At 37.8% G+C, this 14,516-nt stretch overlaps 1 protein-coding gene across 3 annotated transcripts in view; it reads left to right on the top strand.

The window, feature by feature from the left end:
* Nucleotides 1-14,516, top strand: part of PANK1 (pantothenate kinase 1) — a 65,487-nt gene that overhangs the window by 42,231 nt on the left and 8,740 nt on the right. For 2 of the 3 annotated variants that reach the window (XM_051981614.1, XM_051981616.1), the window contains exons 3-5: nt 4,858-5,111; nt 9,102-9,278; nt 9,985-10,108. In XM_051981614.1, coding sequence (XP_051837574.1) covers nt 4,858-5,111; nt 9,102-9,278; nt 9,985-10,108 — 555 coding nt within the window. The remainder of the gene's footprint in view (nt 1-4,857; nt 5,112-9,101; nt 9,279-9,984; nt 10,109-14,516) is intronic. The other variant, XM_051981615.1, reaches the window with a different exon arrangement.

The raw sequence follows: 14,516 nt of genomic DNA, 5'->3' as shown, positions 1-14,516 counted from the left end.
AAATGCTTGTTGAGTGAATGAAAGAATGAGTCAATCAATCCATTAGCCAGTAATCCAATGCTAGAAGGATAGCTCACATTTTGGAGGAAAGAGTTGAGATTGAGAAAGATCTGAAATGACTAGAACAAGGGAAAATTACTAACAAGATAAAATTCAACATAGATAAATAGAAACTGGAAAGTGTACAGAGGAAGTCAACCTAGATAGTGAGGGTACTCAAATGTGCCATCCAATGATTGATGTAAGGAACTGGAGTCATTTAAGCAGGAAAGCAGAACACTTAGAGGGGTTATATCTTGAAAGTGGGAGTAGACTTCTCCCTCTTGGCCCCAGAAGGCAGACTTAGGACAATTCATAGGAGACTCTGAGAAGGAAGTTTAGATTTAATTTAATAAAGAAAAAAGCTTCCCATAATTTGAACTCTCCAAAAATGGAACAGGATGCTTTTAGGACAGAAGTGAGGAACATCAGGCCCATGAGCCATATAAGGCCTGTGAAATCATTTGCTAAGGCAACAGTAAGTGATGATGAGTTGAAAGCTAGGTACAGCAACCTCCCACTGCTTGAGTTAAGTTGATAATTCTGAATGGCTTTGAATGATGTTATAAATATTCCAATGGCTCTTAACAGAGAAAAGGTTCCTCACCCCTGCTCCAAGAGGAAGAATCAAGTGAGGTCTGAATGATTTTTTAGGGACCTTACTGCAGAAGGGATTTTGTCTATATAATTGAAGTCCCTTTGAACTCAGATTCTATCATTTATTTTAAGAATAGTTTAAGAGAAAGAAATGAAATTCCTATTCCTTTAGAATCAGTGTGTGTGTAATGAAATTCCTATTCCTTTAGAATCAGTGTGTGTGTATGTATGTGTGTACATACACTCATATTTGATGTTCTGCTGATGTTATGTTTTAAATTTCTTTGCTTTGGCTATTTATTTCCTAGTCTGCACTCAGGACCTTCACCAGTGTGTCTCATGGCCTCTCTTTTGTTGACAGTGCTTGTCTGAATATGGCCTTCACTATTATTTATTATCCCAGATTAATTTTTAAGCAGGTTAACCTATGATACCAAGAAAAGTTGATGAAACTGCTGTTTATTCAGCATGGACAAGAGGAGTTTTTAAAAGTGCTAACTCTTTACCACTCTCTGAGTCCTTTATACACTGGCCTTTGAACCATTTTGTTCATCATTCTGCCTGGCACGGTTCTCCCAGTCTCCATGAGAATTTCTCTATAAAGATGAGCTCTATATGTATGTTATATATTTGCATGTATGAGTCCTCACTGATTGATTTTCTCACTTGAGCTTCCCAAAACCACTGGGAGATAGTAGTAATGTTGGGTATAATTATTCTGATAAGAAATTGAAGGTTTGGTGAGCTGATGACTTATTTAGGGAAACACAGTTTTAGCTAAAGGTGTATAAAGAGAAAAACAATGGACTTGGAGTTTGGGGTTCAGGGAACCCGATTGAGTTCTATCCCTATTACCTACTTGCTCTATAATTCTGGGTCCTTTTCCTCCTTTGTGAACTTGTCTTTTTTTATATCTAACAGATAGCTCTACTAAGTGATCTTTTAAGGGTCCTTAAGGCATAATAGTTTATGTATGTGAGGTAATAATAAGTTTTTGACTAGATAAAACAAAACAAAAAAAATTCTTTCAGGGGAATATATTTTCATCTTTTCTTGCCAGAGATATAAGAAGATCTCTTAAGACCTTTCCTCTCCCCACAGGTACGGAAGAACAGGGTAGGTGCTTTGTATTGGCTCTACACAGTCTTTCAGGAGGCCTTCTTGAAAAGATTGACTGTGTTTGCAAAGAAAATATTTTCTCAGAATCATAGCATTCATAAAATCTTTGTGCTCTCTCCATGGGTGGGTCCTTAGAGCTCATCTAGCCTGACACCTACATTTCACAGCTGTAGACCCACAGAAGTGATATAACTCAATTTGTGTGACATAAGCTGGAAAGCAGTGAAGCTGGATGTCCTGGTCATCTGCCTCTGGTGACTCGTGTGTTCTTATAACTTATCTCCCTGTTTTTGTACAAAGCTATATTTATGTTTGCGTGGAGATTTTTGGTGGGGCCAAGAGGTCAGCAGTTTTTTTCCTTCAATTTTTTTTTCTCTGAAATGAGTATGGTTTGATGTTATGGAGTAAGGTGCTAAGCCTACATTTTGGAAAGTTAAAATGTGAAGAACTTGGGAGTCTGGGATATCTGGGTTCAAATTCTGCTCTAGCTTCTTAGTAGCTGTATGACATTAGAAGTTATTTAGCCTCTCTGTAACTCAAGTTCCTCATTGATAAAACGAGGAGATTGGACTCAAGGACCTTTGGGGTCCCTTCCAATTACATAAGGGTGACATAATATAGATAGACTTTTTTTGAATAATGCATGCTCATCTAAAATATGAATTTAATCATATTTGGTTTATTTATTTTTTTATTAAAGCTTTTTAAAATTTTCACAAGATATGCATGGATAATTTTTCAGCATTAACTCTTGCAAAACTTTGTGTTCCAGTTTCCTCCCCACCCCTGCCCCTTCCCCTAGATAGCAAGTAATTCAATATATGTTAAACATGGTAAATATATACATATATATTAAATTCAATATATGCACACATATTTGTACATTTATCATACTGCACAAGAAAAATCAAATAGGTAAAAATGAGAAAGAAAATAAAATGCAAGCAAACAATAACAACAAGAGTGAAAATGCTATGTTGTGGTCCACACTCAATTTGCACAGTCCTCTCTCTGGATTTAGATGGCTCTTTTCATCACAAGATCATTAGAACTAGTCTGAATCATCTCATTCTTGCAAAGAGCCACATCCATCAGAACTGATCATCATATAATCTTGTTGTTGCTGTGTACAATGATTATAGGCTGCTGTTAATACTATCTTGTCTTTCTTTCCCTCTTCCTTTCTGACAATCAGATAATCAGGGCTTCCTTCCAGGCAAGACAGAAAGAGCTTTCTAGCTCAGCACCACTTAGTTTAGTAGTAGGTTCTGGCTTTAGTATATTGGCTTATTATCTAAACACTCAACACCTCAACTTCCAGTTCTCATCTTGTTACACCAGATTTCCCATTAAAGACGGTATGGTTTAGTGGAAAGTTATAAAGGTTTGGTATAGGGTCGAGAGGCCTGCATTCAAATCCTACCTCTAGCCTTGACTAGTTAATAACTGAGGAGCAAACTCCTCAGTGTCTCCAAGCCTCAATCCCTGTAAAATAGGGATAATAATGCATCTTTCAGGGTTGTTATGAGAAAAGTGGCAGTGTAGTACATTGGAAAGATTGCTGAATGTGAGATCAAAGGATCTGTGATCAGATACTGATTGCCACCTTGGGCAATCACTTTTTATCTCTCTGGGCTTCAGTTTTTTCCTGTTTGAAAGGAGGAGGTTAGACTAGATAATTTTTAAGATCCCTTCTAGCATTAAATACAAATATAGCTCTAAATGATTCTAAACTCTATCCAAATGTGAGTGGGAGTTGTTAATAATAAAAATAGTAATTTTGCATTTGTTTCTGATATAGAACAATAAATATGGATTTTTGTGTTGCTGCCTGATCATGCTGTTCTAATTTCCCCCAGAAGAGCCCTCTTTTTGCCACATGCTAATGAATAATAGATGAGTCTGTATCTTATAATGTTTGTAGGTATGCAGGTATGTACACGCATATATATATGCTATATATATATGTATGGATAAAAATTGCAGACTCAAAGTCAGAGGTTCCCCTTCTCACAAAATGGCAAGCCTTCCACATGCCTCTGCTTAGGATCCACTGACTCAGAGCAGATTAACACTGCCCACCTTAAGAGTTCATTATGGAAAAAGTGTTGTGAAACTGCCAACTGCTACATTTAAGTGGGTTATTGAGTGTGATTATTATTATTATTATTATCTGCTATAATAGTGAACATGAGAGAAGAAAAGGAAATTGACCCATACTCCAAGGGATAATTCTGCATTATTCAACTGCATCTGTTATTAGAGCACTTTAGTTAAGAGAATATTTCTTATATTGAACAACAACAACAACAAAAATCTGCCTTCTTTCAATTTCTGCCTTTCCAGATCCATTTTTATCCCTTTGTCCTTGGAACTCCCTGTTAAAAATGGTAGTTGATTTCTTTTTTTTCTTTTTTTTTTAAATTTTTATTTAATGATTACTTTATATTGACAACAGTATCCCTTGCACTCGTTTCTTTTCCAATTTTTTTCCCCCTCCCTCCCTCCACCCCCTCCCCTAGATGGCAAGCAGTCCTTTATATGTTGGATATGTTGCAGTATATCCTAGATACAATATATGTTTGCAGAACCGAACAGTTCTCTTGTTGCATAGGGAGAATTGGATTCAGAAGGTATAAATAACCCAGGAAGAAAAACAAAAATGCAGATAGTTCACATTCGTTTCCCAGTGTTCTTTCTTTGGGTGTAGCTGCTTTTGTCCGTCATTTATCAATTGAAACTTAGTTAGGTCTCTTTGTCAAAGAAATCCACTTCCATCAAAATATGTCCTCATACAATATCTCCTGGTTCTGCTCATTTCACTTAGCATCAGTTCATGTAAGTCTCGCCAGTCCTCTCTATATTCATCCTGCTGGTCATTTCTTACAGAACAATAATATTCCATAACATTCATATACCACAATTTACCCAGCCATTCTCCAATTGATGGGCATCCATTCATTTTCCAGTTTCTAGCCAGGTAGTTGATTTCTTTAACCCTGGTTAATTCTGCCAATAGATCCCAAGGTCACATTTGAGCCTCTCCAATCTCTTTTTATGTCCTAATCACCCTTTTCTCCCTGATTTCTTGTTCTCTTTCAGATTGCTGATCTGCAGCTCCATAAGCTGGATGAATTGGACTGTTTGATACGAGGGCTGCTCTATGTTGATTCCATCGGCTTCAATGGCAAACCCGAGTGTTATTATTTTGAAAAACCCACAGATCCTGAACAGTGTCAAAAAAAGCCTTACTGTCTTGATAATCCATACCCCATGTTGCTGGTTAACATGGGCTCAGGTGTTAGCATCCTAGCAGTATATTCCAAGGACAACTATAAAAGAGTTACAGGGACCAGGTAAATAGATCTTCCTTAAGAAGAATCTTCTGCTGCTCCAGCATAATGGTCTTCCTTCCTTAGGTTTTTAAAGGAGTTGGAGGACCTTCAAATCCACTGCTACTTTTTACAGATATGATCTTGAGCAAGTTGCTTTCTGTCTCTCTGGTCCTCAGTGTCCTCATCTGTAAAATGAGTGAATGGACTAGATGATCTCTTTAATTTAATAGCTCTAAGTTCTATGATTCTATTTACTGCATAATGATATGGCAATCAGTAATATTTAGGCTGGATTCCTGATGCATTGACTTTTACATAAGATTGCAACATTAATTACCTACCAATTGTATTCAGTATACTGTGTTAGGAACTGAGGGATATGGAAAATTTAGATAAATCTGTTCTTCATAGAGCTTATAGTCTATTGTGGAAACAAAACATCCCATATAAATTGTTACATTTTAGGATTATAATTGTATTAACTAAAAGTCTCATTACTGTGGGGACTCTTGAAGGAAAAGTTCATTCATCATGATACTGGAAATAGCTTGATAGAGAGGTGGAATTTGAGCTGGACTTTTAAGATTGGTCTAAATTAAGTGTGTGTGTTTTAATTATATGGGGAGTTGGGGGGTTAGAGAAGCCATTCTAGGAGTAGGGAGCATTAGTATTTGCCAAGATATTAGGACAAAAGAGAACTCAGGTCATATTTAGTGGCTAGAGAGGGCTGAAGATGCTTGGAGACTATTGTAGAGTGTACAGATAATGTCGATCTTCAGAACATGATTCCTTAGCATTGTTGGGAGAACCATTGTTCCTCAAGCCATCCTTGTCTAAAAACTTTAACCAATCTTCTGACTCTTCAAGGCCTATTGATTCCTGTAAAAGACATTGAGAGAAAGATGCTTGTATTGCCACAATTTGTACTACTTTATACTATATGCTATTTTAATGGTGTGCTTTTTATTTTCTTTGAGTAGACAATGTTATAGGAGGTTCTTATTTCCTTTGGAATTTTTTCCCCCCCTTTTTTTAAAGGATGTATTTTCTTCAATGAGATTTTTAAAAAAAAAGTTTGGGAACCAACAATTTTTCTAGCCAAAATTTATTATGGAAATCAGTTTGAAAAAAACAGAATTTACTTAGAGAAATTAATTTTATAAGAAAACTTTTCTGGAATGCATCTAGTCTCAAATGAGGGGGCTTAATTTTTTGAGAAAATCTTTTTAAGAGAGAGAGCCTTTTTTGAGAATAATTTAGAATTCTGGATAGTGGTAATACTGTTTTTTTGGTTTTTTTTGGGGGGGGTTTCATTTTTTAATGAATCAATTTAGTCCAATCAGCATCTGTCAAGAGCCTGTGTAGATCAGACAGTATGGCAGGTATGGGAGATTCAAAGGGTTCGGGAAAAAAACAAACATGAAATCCGCTCCTACTCTTCAAGAACTTGCACTCTGCTAAGTGGAAAAAGCGGAATTTTTCATTGATGGGCAAAAATGAAAGCAACACCGAGTAAATGGAAAATAATTTGGGGATGGGTGTGTCAGAGGAGGGGCAAAGAAGATGGGTTTTGTGTGGAGATCTGGAGGGGTGGATGTGAAGAAATCCCTTGAGTTGGGGCTTTGAATGGAGCTAGGAACTTCTGAGAAGTAGAGTGAGCATGAAAAAAATCATGTCAAGAGATGAAGAATTCCTTCTCTTTTCCCTTATGAGCTTAAGCTTCTTAAGAGTCCCTCTTAAATAAAGACTTCTTTTAAAAAAAATACCCAGCACGACAAAATATTGTTTAATAATTAATGTAAGCCCTGAGAATGGACATGTCTTTTTTTTTTTTTTTCTTCTCCTGAAGAACCTGAAGGTTTAAAGGAGTCTACCACCAGAAAGTTGACCATCATTGGATGGGTATTTTTAGCCTGATAGTTCCTCAGATAAGACCTTCAGATAAAGCCAAAAGGGCTTGTCATCTGCCAATGGAAATTTTCAGTGATGTGATTTGGCTCTATGTCTGAGAAACTAAAACATTTCTAATCTCATCCTAAATATGTGTCCAGACAATCAGATCTTGAGAGAAAGTGTTATTGTTTGTATATAATATTCCCCATCTACTGTTATCTTTGATAGACAAGGAATCTTTTGTGTCTAGTGTGTTCATTGTTTTTCTGTATACCCCATTTTGTGAATAATGAGTGATTTCCCTCAATCATTAAGATTCCTCTGTTCAAAATCTCCTCTTCAGTAACACAAATATAAATATGTAAAATAATGAATGGCCTTCCTTCTAAGGTAGTCAGTTTACCAAGGCCATGCTATATTATAATTGTCATAATTCTATTTGTTGTCACTTTATGACTTTGACTTTACAAATAGATGTATATGATGTTATTTCCTTACTGCTGTGCCCACAGTTTAGATAGCTGCCACTGGGTAAGGGTGATGTATGACTTATGGACATGGAGTCCAAATGGCCAATCTTTCATAGGTAAAGGTGACTGAAGAACACAGGTTATATGGTTCTTGCCCAGTAGCATTTTTTAAAATCCCTATAACTTTTTTTTAAAAAATATAAACTGTTGCTACTTAAACTCTAGCTAATATTTAAAGACATTTAAAAAATGCAATGGCTAGCTAGGTATACTATAGTTCTCTACTCATTAACTTTTTAGTACTAGGGATCACTACCTAATCTGTCTCTGATCTTTTCTCCCAGTCCAAAATGTAGAAAACACCATCTTTTTTTGGTCTCCAAAGCTCTTTGTGCCATATGCATTGCTCCTATTTTCAGCCCTTTGAGGTTTCAGAGCAATTTGGTGCAAGAAGCTCTTTTAAGCTTCTACTATTTGTATAGACCTTTAAATATCTACTTCAAATTCCTCCCCACAAAGGATTGTTTTTGCCCATTCCCACTTCACCCCTTCTGCATTCTGTTTTCTTTCTTTTAAGCAAAAAGAATCACGAAAGGAGTTTTAAAATTGTGCAGACATCTGCACCATGTGATGACCTTGGCCCTCTCAGGGGCTTCTCTAGTTATTAACTTTATTCTTAATTTAACCTGGCTCCTCTTCTCCCAGGTAATCCCGATTCAACTGACTTCCTTAGTATCAGATGTCTAACTTCTTCTACTTCCAAAATGTTTTTTAAAAGGAACCATTATCTCTTTTCTAGGACAATTTAAATGTACTTAAAACTTTAAAACAGATGGCAAGACAAATTTTAAAGGGGGATGTTCAAGTGGTTTCCTTCTGTGTGTATCAAAGAAGCATTGTCAGAGAATATGTCCAATTCAAATAAGAAGTCAAACATTCTCGCCATTTTATGCTATTGAGGGATTGCAGAATGTCAGTCATCTTTTTTCAGATTCTATTGGATAGAATCTAAGATGAGTTGCTTCCTTTCAAAAATCTCAGTTAAAAATACACACAGATAAATGGGATTGTCTCCCTTAGAGGATGAGTCAGAGGACAGAAGGAAGAATTCTCTAAGCAGAAGCATCCAAAGTCAGTATTTTTATTGAAGGGTTGAAGATTCCATTCATGGTCTCCATATTCAATGCATGCAAAATTTATTTCTAATTGCATATCAAGCACATATACTTTTTATATCTATTATATGGCTTTAATCATTTTCCATACACAAACCACGCAGAGGAGAGTTACTTTCATCTTCCTGTAATGTGTTCAGCAACCAAGGCTGTCCAGTTCATGGACTAGCGCAAGGTCTCACAACTGTGATTCGTGGAAACCTTCTCTTTGATATGGCTTTCATCCCAAAGCCAAGGGCATGACATTTTCTCAAAGTGTTCGTTTTTAATCCCAGCCAACCCTGCTCTCACTTCCTGGTCCAAGCCTTAACCCTGAGCTGCTCCGAGCCATAGTCCGTTTGACATGAATTACCCATTGTTTTTCTCCTCCTGCCTCATTTCTGTGCTAATGTTCTGAATGTGCCTCTTTGGGTACCTCGGTGGGCACTTTTAAAAACAAATCTTAAAAAAAATAAACCTTATTGTTCCTTTAGTCTTGGAGGTGGAACATTCCTAGGCCTGTGCTGTTTGCTGACTGGTTGTGAGACCTTTGAAGAAGCTCTGGAAATGGCAGCTAAAGGAGACAGCACCAATGTTGATAAGCTGGTGAAGGATATTTATGGAGGAGACTATGAACGATTTGGCCTTCAAGGATCTGCTGTAGCATCAAGGTAGAGCCTGAGTAGAGAGCGGTGTAGGGGAAAGAGTGCACTGGATTTGGAGTCAGAGGTCTTGGGTTCGAAGCTCTACTCTGCTGCTATGTGACCATGGGAAGTCACTTAAGCACTTTGGGCCTCTGTTTCCTCATCTGCAAAATGAGAGGGTTGGACTAGTTGATCTTCCAGCTCTAAAGCCTATGATACTCTTGTCCTAGGCAGGTACAGTCACAATTGAAAACATGACTGCCGGTGCCCTGAATGTTTTCTGATGTGGCCATGCCCCTGCTGACGTAGGCTAGCGTAGCACTTACCGTATTGTAGAAGAGCTCGGACCTGATTTTGACGTCTTAGCAAGGGCAGGGATATTCATGCTATTGAAGCATGTGTTCTAGAGAGGGGCAACTTTGGAACTCTGACAATTACCACCATTCCCCCTTGTTAAGTACTTACTTGGGGGCATTTTTACCACCACCACCATCACTACTACCAACCCCTTCCTCATCAGTGGTCCGTCTTGAAAAGAAAAGAAAAAAGAAGTCAACCATTGATAGAAAAAAAACATTTGAATACAAATCCTGGTAGCAAATTTAGGGCTTGGAAGTTACAGGCTAAGTTATCCAGACGAAAGTTATGGAAGAGTTTTGCCACAGTCACGTGGCTAAAATGTAGTCCTTGTTGCGGGATGATTTGAACCCCTTTGCTAATATTTCCAACATAGCTTTGGCAACATGATGAGTAAAGAAAAACGAGATGCCATCAGCAAAGAGGACCTAGCCAGAGCCACTTTGGTCACCATTACAAATAACATCGGTTCCATTGCTCGGATGTGTGCCCAGAATGAGGTAAGGTTACAAACTCATCATCGGCCTATCTAATGTGTGCTCATTTCTCTGTGCATTTTATCCTTTTCTGTTCAGTAGGATTTTTGATCTTTGTGAATCTTTCAGTAAAATTCCTTCAATGTATACACATCTTACAAAATGTGGACTATAAAGGAGACCAGGTACCATGATAGGAAAAGACGAATACTCTTAAAGGAGGAAAAAGGAAAAAACAACAACAACAAGCAAACGTACTTTTAATTAGTCTACTAAAATAAAAGTTTTCTCCGTATAGTATTACTTTTTGAGGAGTAAAAAGGAAATTATTTCCAATTAGGGAAAGCCCAGATCTGGAGGGTGGAGAGTCTTGCCTCTGCCCCTCCCTGGCTTTCTGACTTGGGATAAATATTCCACTTTGATGGACCTCAATGTGGTTGGATCACATGATCAGGGAGGCAGTGTGATAGTAAAATGGGAAGAGAAAAGTTGGCTTTGGAGTCAGGGCTCGGCTTTACCCTCTGAGAGCTGGTACCCATTGCCAAGTCAGTTCACTTGGAAATGTCAGCATTGTAAATTTCAGATTCAAGCTAAACCCTTTATAAGCCATCATCATTCATCACATGCCTAATAAAGTGAGACATGCGATTCTTTGCACATTTTCTTTTGTTTGTTTCCTTGTATCTGCATGTAAAGAGTTATTGGTAGAATGAGACTCTGAAGCAGTTCAACCCAGTTTCACTGCCAGAAACTCAATGGGAATCCTTGCTTCATCTCCATCCTTTCTTCTTTCTGCTTTCGGCTTCTCTACAGTGTTGCCTTGTGGCGTGGAGTTCAAGCAGCATTGTACAGGGCTATCAAAGCATAGAGAGCTACAGCGGAGGCGAGCAGGACCCTCACCCCAACCCCTCCCCATCCCCAGTTACAGGAAATTGCAAAATTACTGTGATGCCGCATTGAAAGATAACACCTTTGGACAAATAGTTGGTTTTTAAAATGTGAAATGTCTGACTTACCTTGGTGAGGAAAAAGAGAGCTTGGATAGATGAGGAGGGGAGGAGGGAGAGTCGGAATATCTGATTTTCTAAGACTTCGAATCTCTGAGCCTTTATGACCTCTGATTCTTGAGTAGGAGGGAGAATATAGGTAGTGAAGTTAAGCTGTTCAACAAAGCATGCAGTTGCATTGGTAACTTGGCTTATTAGGTAAGCAAGAAGGATCAGGGGAAAATCCCTATTAAACTTAGAAAACCTGGATTCAAGTTCTGGTTCTGTACAATCTTGAGCAAGTTGCTTAACTGCTTATACTTCACTTTCCTCATCTCTAAAAAAGGGTTGGGCTAGAAGATTTCTTGAAAGATTTTCCCAAGCTAAAATCATGTTATGCAAGTCACATCACCTCAAAATATGTTTGTGATACAGGTAGAGATCTAGTAGGAGATCAGCCCATGAAGGTATTAGTCCCATTTCCAAATTCCAGGATTGCAGTGGTCTTTGACTATATTTTATTTCATGTAGGAAATTTTGCCATGTCAGTATAGTATTTGTGAGTCTTGACAATCTGTGTGTAAATAAGAATATGAAAAGCAGGTTGAAATCTAGTCTTTAATCTTGGATCTGTCTTAATAGAAAATTAAGTTAACACATTCCAGAGATATGCTTTTTAAAAGTCCTCTCCTGCCTTCGGAACACCCTGTGCTCTAAATAGAAGGCTTTGATGTGTGTGTGTGTGTGTGTTTTTTAAACATTATCTTCTAAAGGATCCTCTCCAACTCTCACCCCCAACTGCCAAATATGACCTTAGACTAACATGCATAGAGTGGACCATGCTCATGATCTCCCAAAGGTCAATCGACAGATAACAACTGCCCCCCCTCCCCAAGCATTGATTGTCTTCTCTTTCCCCTCATTTCTATCTTTTAAAATTGTTCCTTGCTATTTATGAGTGTATGGTTGGCATTTTGATTAGTTAGTATCCCAATGTGTTTTCTTTTTTGACCTCCATTTCCTTGCTTTGGCTACACTGCAGTAGCATATCCATGAGAGGCTTAGTCATACTAAACACCTTTTTGAATGATCACACAGCTTTGGGAAAGATTTTAAGACTTGGGGAATTGGTTTTACTACCTTTGATCTGAGTATATCACAGGCAGGTGTAATAGAAAAAAAATACTTTATTAGATGATTATAGGTTAAATTCCATAGCCTTGTGTTTTTGTCAGCTTATTGGAGTTCTCTTCCTGTCCTATCAAGTATTTCAGAGAGTGGGGTTTTCCCATGAGCCCCATTGAATTAGTTTTTTAGATACTTTTCTGGGAAGGTAGGTTTGTTTTGAGTGGGGATAAGTTAAGTTTTATATTTATACACATACACACACACACACACAAAATCTTCTCCTTTCAATATTTGATTTTGCTTCTTATTGAGAGGTTCTATCCCTTTAGAAAGGCTACCACAACAGTCAGACTACTTAATTTATTATCAGCTTTTAATGTCTTTTTGTCCTGGGCTCTCCACCAATGTTGTCCCAAGATTGTCGAGATTAGTGCTTTTCCTCAGTTCGAGAAGAAGCTTCATTCTCTGGCAATATTGTGTTGGGAAGGAGGAAAAGAAAAAAAAAGCCTCTTCTAAATTTAATTGGTCTCTTCCCAGGCCTCCTCCTTCTTTTTAATATTCACTACCACCTCCTTCTTTGTTGAAAGCAGTTTGCCTGTTCCCACATGGCCTTTTTCTTTCAAAATCCCGGGGGTCATAGTAGTCTCTGCCTTATTCTAAGAAGCAAGATTCTTTGAAACCCAGGTCCAGAATGGGATGCCCATATAAATCAGATCCTCAGGGTTTTTTACATGGTTAGAAATTCAAGCCATTGGAAATGGAGCTTCCCACTAGGTTCTACTTGCTTTTGATGCACTGAACAGGGAAAGTAATTCTGGTTTCCAAGACTGGGCTTCCTTTCCCTGAAATGTTTCCATAGCAACAGAGCCATTCTTTGGAGGGCAAGCTCTGTCAGCAGGTCAGGTTGGTTGGTGATGGTTGAACTGGACTCCAAGCAACCTGGGAGGTCTGGGGAGTGGGAAGAGCAGTTAGCTTATTTCTATTTCCAAGTGTGTGGGACTTGGAGCTAGTCTACATGCATAGAATGTAATACAAACGTGAATAGGGAAGTCCTAGAGTCGAATAATAGCTAGGGATGGAATTGAAAACAGGGAAACCTGGCTTTAAATTCTACCTCTGAAGCATACTAGCTGTGTGACCTTGGAAAATACATTTAACTTCAGTTTTCTTATTTCTAAAATGGGGATAATGAAGATTAAACACTCTCATTATACAGAGTGATTATGAGGAATCTAGGATCATCATTCAGAGGTCTTCTTAGTCCAAACCATTCATTTGTCAAACTGTAAAACTGAGGCCAAGGGGGAAAAAAGAGACTTGACCAAGATTTCACAGATTGTAAGCATTAGAAAATTTGAATCTAGGTAATTTTCCTGGAACATGTGCCTTTCCTACTCCACCACATAGAGGTCATGCTTGTAAAACAACACCATGCAGGCTATTACAGAAGTCATAGTATAATTTAAACCTATTAAAGCCCAACCACACTAAGTCTTTTGGGATACCCTGCATAAATTATAGTTATTATTTTGAGTGTAAATTTATTCCCCAAGGATGACAGGAACTTCATTTGCTGGTCTAGTCATAGAATCATAGATTGAGAGTTGAAAGAGACTTCAGGAGCCAATTAATTTAACCCTTATGTTAAAGAGAAGTTCTGAAGTCCAAGATAATTAATTGACTTACTTGTCATGTTGGTAGTTAAGTGATGGAACTGGCATTTAAAGCCAAGGCCTTTGATACTACCTCCAGGATACTTTTTACCACACCATGCTGTCTTCCCAGGATTTAAAACATTGAGTGGTAGAAGCATGAGGTTTTCTCTTTTGTTTCCAGTTATTTCTAAAATTTCTAAACTACAATGCAGCAGCCTACTTCCTGAATAACACAGATCCTTTGCTTAAAAGAAATGCCACCTTAGGTCTTCTGTAGCCTTAGACCATATGAGTTGAACAGGTATTTTTCGATTGTCTTGGGTTGAAAGTCAAGTTTGGGCCCTTCCACTGCATTTCTGAGGCTTAGGGTTAAATGGAACTAGAGCTTATTTTGGCAAGTGTCATTTTAAAATTAAACCCTTAACTTCTTCCCTCCCCACAATCTACCAAAAAAGCTCCTCCTAATTCAGAATTCTGCCATGCAGGTAAGGTTTACCTTGAGAATTAATTTGCTTTTCTCCTTACCATTACCTTGAATGTCTTCTATAAGCCAGAGGTATGGTCAATCTGTGGGAATTGGTCCCCAGCAACATTTTGGGTTGTGAAAATGTTACCAATTATTGTTCATTTGTGCCTATTTTTCAATTATCCATTGAATATTTC

The sequence above is a fragment of the Antechinus flavipes genome, chromosome 2 (assembly GCF_016432865.1).
Source record: "Antechinus flavipes isolate AdamAnt ecotype Samford, QLD, Australia chromosome 2, AdamAnt_v2, whole genome shotgun sequence".
Classification (NCBI taxonomy): domain Eukaryota; kingdom Metazoa; phylum Chordata; class Mammalia; order Dasyuromorphia; family Dasyuridae; genus Antechinus; species Antechinus flavipes.
Note: the sequence above shows the minus strand (reverse complement) of the source record. Positions and strands in the feature narration are given on the sequence as shown.